General features: G+C 34.3%; 1 protein-coding gene across 1 annotated transcript; it reads right to left on the minus strand.

Moving 5' to 3' along the window:
* Positions 1-1,253: 1,253 nt before the first annotated feature.
* Positions 1,254-9,752, minus strand: IFI44L (interferon induced protein 44 like; the record flags this gene model as incomplete). The annotated part of the gene is made up of 8 exons (XM_084242340.1): positions 1,254-1,460; positions 1,721-1,821; positions 3,348-3,519; positions 5,009-5,161; positions 7,826-8,021; positions 8,710-8,767; positions 9,278-9,379; positions 9,578-9,752. 8 exons carry the CDS (start codon positions 9,750-9,752, stop codon positions 1,254-1,256), a joined length of 1,164 nt encoding a protein of 387 aa, XP_084098466.1.
* Positions 9,753-10,207: the final 455 nt, after the last annotated feature.

Here is a 10,207-nt window from a genome sequence, read left to right on the forward strand (position 1 = left end):
GAATACCAAGGACTTCTCAAAGACAATAACTCTGATTAAAAGCAAATTAGTCTACTATAATACAGATAACTATTGAACCAGAGCATATGAAAGAAAATTTCATATGAAATTTGGAAAAGAGAGTTAAGAATGTTTTTTGGGGAAAAAAATTTAAAAAGTTACCTTGTAGCATACTTTTTTTTTTTCCTTTCTTAGTAGTCCCGACTCTGACATCTATCCAGAGGACTTAAGTATCATTTGGTATGAGACAACCTTCCTACTAAGTTGCACTAGAAACTTTAATTTGATCAGTCTATTTTAGAGGTACAGCAAGGATGGTTTGAAATTCAATTAACGAAAACCAGGCATGGATTTATTAAAAGAAGAAATTTTATTTTATCGCAGAATAAAAAGTAATTTCTTAAAAATATTTTCTCATCTTATTTAATCGATATATACGGTGTCATCCAGAAATAAGTGAAACATTGATTTCCATGTTTTCCCTCCAGCATTGCATTGTCTCCCAGACTTCCCTTCTATAAAGAGAAAAATTTTAAATACTTATTATTCTTATATACATTATGATGGGAATGCTAGATCACTACCACACGCTGTTTTATGTTCTGTAAATACAAAGATAGTAAAATCCAAACCTTGATTCTCAAAGAACTCACAATCTACTTAAGGAAGCAGACAATTAGATAATTATTTTATAGTCATTATTCATAGGATTCATAGTAATATAAAGCTTTATGTAACATGCTAAGAAAAGTAAGGAAATAATTTGCTGAGGGGGGTTAAAAAGATACAGAAATTAAATTGTAAATGATGCAGAAACATGGAGGGTAGTTTGTGGTAGGCTATATCTTGACCTACCACTTCTCAGGGTTGGTTTTTTGGCCTTGAGGTATAGCTGATTGTAAATGGTTAATGTGTTAAATGTGTTCAAAGACAGAAGGTAAAGCACAAATGAAAGCAAAGTCTCATGGTGGTCTTCAACAGAGATCACCACTAACTGGGATGTACCAATCCAGGTTTGGGCCAAGCATCAGAATCAAGCAGATGATGTCACATGTAGAACTGTAAAACTCTTGCATTTAATCTGAAAACCAAAAAAAAAAGCATAGAAATGAAGCATGGAGAACATACTAACATGGCTGTCAGGATTATGGTAAGCAGAATGGGAAAAGCCATGCAATGGAAGTATAGTGTTTCTCAAAAAGTACCAGTTCTCAAAAAGTATCAGTTTAGTGTTTCTCAAAAAGTACCAGTTCTTAATGAGAGGAGAAGAAAGGGGTCAGACTACCTGTTTCCTCAAGAGGCAAATCCTCTAAGGCATCATCTGCAGCCCGCAACATCTGCCTCAGTGCGGAAAGAATGAGAATGTCCTTTAAAGGATCCTCTTTCCAAGTTGAATAATAATTTTCAACCAACAAGATATTAAAAATAGGAATGTTTAGAATTTTCTGGACTTCCTTTATCTGTGAGAAAATGAAATTAATAAGTATGTTTTATTTCTTGAAATTTGACTGAACTTAAGTATAATTCAAGAAAGAAATCAGAAAAGCTTGCTAAATCATATAATTGCAATTTTTAAGTGGTATATAAACTTGAATTAACCAAGCAATTGATCCATTTCTTCATTTACCTGTGACTATGTAATGTGAATACACACACATACACACACACACAGAGTGTAATACTCTTACAATGACATCTGGTTACAAACAGTATTCTTTACCTGACTCTGAGAAGTCATAGATGTACTCATGTTTAACAAGTCATCTTGAAGAACTTCACTGCAATCATCCACTTTAGTAAGCAAGGCTACAAGTGCTATACCTACATGAGGCAGATAAATAAGTAATTTTATATTATAAACAATAATATGTCAACAAGGTAATTAAATATGCATGAAAGCAGTTCTCTAAAGGGTGATTGTAAGATTTGCAGAATGAAATATCCCCAATAAATCTCAAGATGGCACATGTGGTTACGAGGAGAAATTCTCTTTTTCTCCCAACATGAGAGGTCCTTTCTAAATCCAATCAAATTCACAGTAACTTGAAATTATCTACATTCCATGTAAATAGTACATTTTAAAGGAAGGGATGGGATGCTGATTGCTGGACCTGGAATCCTAAAAATTAAAAAAAAAAAACAAGAAATAGAGAAAATGGGAAGGTTTATATGTGAGCATTTATAATGTGCTGATTTCACAGTTCTACTAAGGACATATTGTCTTGCCCCTCAAAGCACAGAAATGAGATGAGCCAATCACACTCCTAATCTAATCAAAATTCCATTCTACTAAAAACTGCTTCCTGGAAAGAATATAAATTTAAGGCACCCAAATGCCAGTCCAGAATATACTCTTTTACCAGAGTTTTTAGTAATCCTCCTCATAGATATCTTCTGTTTATGATTCTATTACTAAATGACCACTTTTATCTATCTTCTCTTTATTGATGTGTCAGAGCAATAAATCGCAAAGTTGGTCACTAGAATTAATATCTGGGCACTAGAAGAGGGCAATTTTCTGTTGACACATATAGTTTTTATCCAACTTATGTTACAATGTCCACTGTTTCAAATTTAATGCAATGTCTTTTCAGAGGCTGTGAGTCAGCATAGTTAGATGCATTAAGCATTGTCACTCAGCAGGATATGTAGCTATGTGTCCTTGAAAAACTCATTTCCAATCATAGCACTTTTTTCAGTCTTATCCCAAACCCACCATCATTTTAGAGCATTTTTGTTACACATTTATATATGCTTATACACCTACATATATGAATATATGTTATTACAGTTTTTACATGCAAAATGTATTGTTCCCATTTTACAAAAGACTACAGTTCAGTGCACTTAAGTTGATTTTTTCAAGATTAAAAAAGAAATTTCACTGATTTATTAATTGTTTCATAACAATATAATTTGGGGAATACAGATTTACACCTTAACACATGCATATGCTTCCCTCACTCTCCACCAACTCCAGGGCACTACTGTCACATTCCGCCTCGAATCCCTCCTCCCTCTCCTTGATGAGATGAATTTACTGGTTTTGATCTTCCTGACCTAGTTAAATAATGTGGGGAAGTGTCTTCCCTACTGAACCACGAGAAAGTCACACATGGCAAAAATCTGTGGCCATCCTTGTCTTTAAGAACTAAAGACCAGGATTTAAGATTTTTCCTTTACTCAAGAATGTGACTAATGTGTGTCAGCTGTTGCCACTAACCATCCCTGGGCTCTGGGAAGTGGGAGAAGAGTGTACCTGGGACCTCTGTAATCTCTCTGCAATCATTCCAACTTTGACTATATAACTTCAAAATAAAAATTTTCATAAATACAATGAAACTCACCCCAGTGTAATGCTTCTTTTTGAATTTGTTTGAAATTTTCCACCATTTTAGAGGAAAGTCTGCAGATAGAGTTGATGTCTAAGACAAAAGCCACACATTGAATTCTGTCTTTTAGTTCTGGAGTAGAGATGTAGTTAAGATGCTTTGGTGTAATTGGTTTATCAGGATTAAACTGTTAGGGAAACATAAGGTAACATTTAGTAAGTCTCTGTTCACTTTTTTAAGACACATTTTATGTTTCAAACATGACCACCACTATCTTCCAACCTGAAGATGTCCCATTCCCCTCCAAGCTCCAACTCCAGGTTAGTTAGTAGTGCCTCTTCCCTACATCTTTCCTATGGTGATATGCCATTATATACATATATTTTAAAAAAAAATCACTTCATTGTTTTGGTGAAAAATGATAACTATCTATAATTTATATTTTCCATAATGGAGATATTTTTAAAACAATACAAAGAATGCTTAAATGGAAAGCTAACTTCAAATCTGTCCCCAGGAAAATATTATATTAATATTTGTTACACATGATGTAAGATTCTAAGTAATTTGTATATACTTAAATGAATTCATGACTATAAATAATAATATGGAAATATATAGTATATTCTGAAAATGTCATTTTAATCTAAAATATTATCTTTTTTTAATATTACAGAAGGAAAAAAAACTAAAGCAGAAGGAATATGAACTTTCAAGTTAATCTTACCACATGACAATAATCTTTCTAGGATTAAGAAAATAGGTTAGAAAAAATGGAGTTTGGATTCATTATTTTCATAACTGTATGTCTCAATGTTGGACTGAACTGAGCAATTTTCTGCTCTGAGAAATGAAAGTGCTTGTATGTTCATGATTTCCCCATCTCCCTGCACCAGCTTCCTCTTCCCTATGTCTTTATGTCTCCTTAACTGGTAAATTCCATGGCATAAGGATTATGGTTTATGTGATTCCAGTAGTTAGCACAGTATCTGACACAAACTTGTTTTTTATTTAAAATGTTTCCAATCTAGCAGAATTAAGAGGCAAAGGAAATTACTGGTAAAAATTGAGGTAGCTTTTATCGAAAAGAAAGGTAATAAAAACAGTTAACCTCTCGAGAATTTATAGCACATTATCTCATTTAATATTCTCAGACAACCTATGACTGGCATATTATTGCTTACATTTCACATGTGAAAGAACTAAGACTAACAAAGACAAGCATCTGACTTTGTTATGAGTGCACAGCTAATTAGTGGCAGAGTTTACACAGGTCCTAAGTAGTAAAGCCTACATATTTACTATATCAGATCACACATCAAAAGAAAGTGATTAATTGTTCTATTTTATCTATGTAATCAAAAAAGTGCAAGAGGTTAAAACACTAATTTCCAATTATTTTACAACATGGTAAAGAGTGATATAAACAGTCTCTTCCTGACGTTTTCCCTGGAACTTGGATGAGCAGAATAGCACATTTTAGCTGTGTTTCTTAGAGGTACAGAAAAGAAAAACATACACTTTGTTTACTTATGTTACTGTACTTATTTAAAGTACAGTAGCATTGGCTAATGTTGGAACCATCTTAAAATTGAAACTGCCTTATGGGATAAAAATTCAACAAAAAATCATTGATAATATAATTTGAAATGAATCGAAGTTTGTAGAATTCTTACCTGGTATCTGTCTGGCATGTTGCCTTTTAAGATGTGGGCTATGTCATCCATACACATTCCTTCTCCCTCTTTATCAGCCAGCCCCATAGTGTCACACAATGTAAATGGCAGAGATTTGCCCTCTTTTCCATCTCTAACTGAATATATCCTATACTATAAAGGAAATACATCAAATATAAAATTTCATTCTTCAAATGGCATTCAAGGGGCCTCCCCGGTGGCACAGCAGGTTGAGCGCCATGCTGTGAAGCTATCCGCAGCCTCTGCAGTGCAGGTTCCATCTCCAGCAGCGAAAATCCCACATGGTGCCACATGGAGCTGTCTTTCCGGCTGCTCCCCTCAGCAGTGTATTTCTGTTGTCTGCCTGTTCTGCTCCCTGCTCTGTCTCTGGTGAATCCTCTCACCCTCCTGTAACTCTGGCCTGTACCCTAGCTCTTGTATAAAATAAATATATCTTTAAAAAAATAACAAAATAATTTTTTTAAAAAAAAATGGCATGCCTTTCTTTCAAGGCATGACAATAAATCCATCAATGGATCTTAAACTTCGAATATATCATTTATCCATGCATGATTTTGTGACTTCATGCATTGGTCATTCAAAAATATTGGCTCACTGGCATATCTATATCTTTCATATACTGGCACATTTCATTGTACAATACCAAAACATCACATCTTTTAATACCACCATTATTCTCATCTTCTAAGAAGCCCATTATCCTTATGTTTCCTTTCCTAAGGGAGTCTGATTGTTCTCATAGCATTTCTTTTTTTTTTTTCCAAACTTTATTCGTCTCTCTTCTTTCACCTCAGTCATTTCTAGATTTATAGACTCAATTTCACTAATTTTTTCTTGACAAAAATCTATCCTACATTCTGGCAAAAGTAAAAAAAAAAAATCTATCCTACTGCCTAACCTTTCTATTGCAGTCTTCATTTCATACTGAATTCTCCATATGCAGAATTAGATTCTTTTAAAATGGACTCTACCTCTGGTTAAATACTCCTCTGTTCCTTAATGTTCCTTCCTGAGTCCATTGAGTTGCCTTTTTGTGTTATTTTATAGTTTGTTGTTTCTTCATGACAACTATTTTGGATTTTCCATATGTTAAATCAAAAAATTCTGTGTCTTTTTTTTTTTTAACTAGGGGTAAGATTGATTTCTTCTTCATTTTGACATTTTGCTAGCATATCATATCATGCAATGGTATGAGTCTATGTCTGAGCACTTGACTTACTAATAGCAACCAGTTGCCTTTCTTTCTTTCAAGTAGGTGCAGTGTAGCTTTAGTTTTCAGGTTTTCTTATCTATATCATGGTAGCAGGTAGGGGTAGGAGAAGGCAGAAAATGAACCAGGATCTAAGTACAACAGCTATGAGCAGGTTGCTTTAAGTCAGTTCTGGGTGCAGATTCCCAGAGGGGTTTCATCCCATGTGCACAGACTCTGTTATTGCCTTTCTTTGGGAGTTACAGTATTGTGGACTACTGTATCACTTAGAGTACAAATGTCTTTATGGCAAAGGAGGAGGGAATAGGATTATAGTCCTGCACACTGTTGCCATAGCTTTTTTCAACATATTCTGGCCTCTCCTCATCTGTCATGGAGTTCACTAGACCCTAAGTTATAAGTGTCCATGCTGCCTCCATGCTCTCCCAGCCTGGTCTATAAATAAGTCTGGAGATGCAACTGTCACTCTTCAAAACCTCTGTGAATCCCAATCCACCCACCTTTAGACATTGAGATATATAGGTCTCTCTGGCATCCTGGCATGATTAGCAGAGAGACCCAAGTTGAATTATAAAGAGTCAATATTTAAATAAAAGGAGAGAAAATATGGTTGATCCTCACTCCATTGTAATGCCGATTACTTTCACTTTATTACTACTTTTTTATTGAAAGGTAACAACAATGAACATGCAATTGAAGAAAATTTGTACATAAATATTGAGCAACAGTTTGTAGATATTTAAAGTAACAACTTTAAAAATGTTATTAGTACTTCTTTTCTTTCCTTTTTTTTTAAAGATTTATTTATTTATGCATACAAGAGCTAGGATACAGGTCAGAGATGTGGGGGGTGAGAGGATTCACCAAAGACAGAGTGGAGAACAGAACAGGCAGATTGACTGAAATACACTGCTGAGGGGAGCAGCAGGTGAGATGGGAGAGGTCTGCTTCGCCATGTGGGTTGCTCCCTGGTGGCTAGGGATTGAACTGCTGCAGAGGCTGCAGATTGCTTCATAGTGAGGTGCTTAAGCCCTTGCACTACCAGGGAGGCCCAGTACTTACTTTCTTAAATCTATCTATATGAAAATAAGCTAGCCTTTGTGAGAGAATTGATACATTCACACTTTGAAGGTTGACTCACCAAAATGAGTCAGTTTTGCTTTTCAGGAACATTTCTTATAGAATGGTTTTATATAATGGAAAATTATTGTATTGCATAATCCTAATTGTTATTCTAATTCTCATTATAAAAAAGAGAAAATCATGCAAAGCAATGAGGGGCATAAGTAAAAATATATATCAAATACAATGGGCAAATATTTTCACAAAGGTTTTTAAATTTATTATTCTTTACTATAAGTAAAAAGTAATATTTTCATGCAGCTTCTATTGCATCCATAAAAATGGAACCTCAATGGAGGCAATTCTAATTCAAATTTTACTTTCATTTTATATTTTATTTAGCATTTCATTGTTTAAATATTAGTAGGAGGGTAATGGTCTGAGAGAAGATGACAAAGAAATGAAGAAAACTAGTAAGTGTAATCACTAAAACATAAGCTGCAGGAAAGCCTGTAATCACTTACCTGTTTAGTAATGCTGGTTATATCAGACCCCACTTGGGCTTGTCGAGTCATATGGCCTTGGAAAATGGACTTCACTGAATTGAAAAAGCTGGACTTTCCAGACCCAACTGGACCCAGCAGTAGAATACGAACTTCTGAAACCAAATTTTCATAAGATTTGTAGTCTCTGAGGTTTTTTAAGAGTCTTTCCCTGTGCCTGTTAAAGTGCAGTAATTAAGTACAACAGCCAAACTTCCATGAACATAGCACAATATTCCTTTTTCTTCCCTTTAAAATTATATTTTCATTACTTATTATTTTGATATTAATGTCTACCACATAATTTGAAATGGTCTAAACTTAAACATTTTGTGCTTGAACATGAGGCATTTATCTATATCTGACTAAATGTAAACATTACCCAGAAGCCACATTAACATTACACTATTAGCCTTAGACTAGATAAATCTAATCACCACTATCAACAGCATGGAAGATGAATTATTATTTTCAGTAATATTATATTAAGGAAATAAAAACAAAATACATGCATGCAGTATATCTATACATTGTGGACTTCCCTAAATTTTATTGGAGCTCCCCAAAATCTTTATACACAAGGAAAGAAGTCAGAAGAATTATTTCAAATAATCATCCAGACTTTGGAAATCTTGAATCTACAGTGAAACTTCAAGTCAAATTGTCATCAGATAGATTTTCAAAGTCCCACAGTTGGTAGTGGTTTGGTTTTATTTTCTAAATTGCCTTTGACACACTATGTCAGTAACATTATAATTCATTTTTACTACTCCCACTAATATGACTTTCACTTTACTATTTCATAGCCAGTCCATTTATACAATTGGTCTAAATGAAATGATTAATAGTCCAAGAATCTAACTTACTGTGTGGCTCTTCTTATCTTGGTTATTTTGCTTATATAGCGCACATCATCCTTAATTCCTATAGGAAATAAGCATAACATAATAATTTCTTAACCTAGTTTGGTTAACTGGCCAAGTCTACCTTATATTTAGGGGACTGAGCCTGCTTACAGGCTGTGCTGTTCAGTTAGGATTTAGGGTTAGCAGTATAATGAGAAGAGGGAAAATTATCTTCTCTACATATTAATTTCCTCTGGAAACTGACATAACTGTGCCTAGAGGTCTTAAAGCGAACCCAAAAGGAATCATGACAAGAAATAGACTTGCTCAACTAGAAGCCTCTTTCTTCATCTGCATTTCCATCTCTCTCCACTTACACACTTCAACTTACTTTGTTCAAAGCTGCTTTCATGTACTGGGTACTAAATTATAGGCTTTATGCCTTCCAGGTTTTATTTTTTAATGTATAAAAGAGAATTTGATGACATAAAATTTGATTGTTATCTTATGTTTTCTTCTTCTAGTTCAATTATGGCCTAGCAAGCACAAAGACTAGAACCATAATGTAGGATTATCTAATTTAACATACCTTCAACTTGAAAAACTTCACATATATCATAGTTTGCATAATGCCAATGAGATATTCCAAATTTTTTATTTAATAAATCACATGAAGAACATGTCTTCTCGTCTGTGTTTATAGATAAAATCTCAACATCAGAGAAATGAAAATTCAGGCTATCTGTAGTAACTTTTGGTGTTCCAATTAAAAATTCATGTGATATTTTGACTTTTGGACTGTCAATTAAAAAAATGAAAGAAGAATTTGGTTCTTGATTATTTTCATAATAATTAGGATAATGCCCAAGTATAAGGGCCCCCCAAATACAGTATTCGGTGTAAAAAATTGTTAGTGTAGATCCCTGATGATCGCATTTCTCAAGTATCTTCGTCATGGCAGGTTGATGGACATCAGACTTATAAAGAAGTCGCAGAGAAACGTTTCCAAGCAATATTTGCAGTCTCTCTTCCAAATCCCATGACAAAATGGTTGTCACAGCCATTGTTCTGTATCTGATGGAAAAATAATAATAGGTTTAAAGACTACTGTAATGATGGTTTAAAGCACAGATTTATGATCCCAGTGATATGTTTTTTTCTCTGACCCAATTCAAACACATTATTTAGATTATAAGGCAGATTGCCTGAAATACACTGCTGAGGGGAGCAGCGGGTGAGACAGTAGAGGTCTGCTGAGCCATGAGGGTTAGCTCTCTGGCTAGGGATCGAATTCATGCTGTAGTGGCGGGCAATAGTTTGATGGTGCTGAAACTTTAACCTCTGCACCACCAGGGAGGTACCCCCAATATTTTTTTACCAAAAAAGGTGGCTGGCCAAATGCCATAGTTTGCCAATATGTGAAGTAGATGATAGAAACAAGAAATTTATACAGAAAACAACTCACAAAGAAAGAAATCAAAATATAAAAGAAATGAATCAATATGGAGGCTACATAGTG

This window comes from Talpa europaea, assembly GCF_964194135.1.
Source record: "Talpa europaea genome assembly, chromosome: 9".
Lineage (NCBI taxonomy): Eukaryota > Metazoa > Chordata > Mammalia > Eulipotyphla > Talpidae > Talpa > Talpa europaea.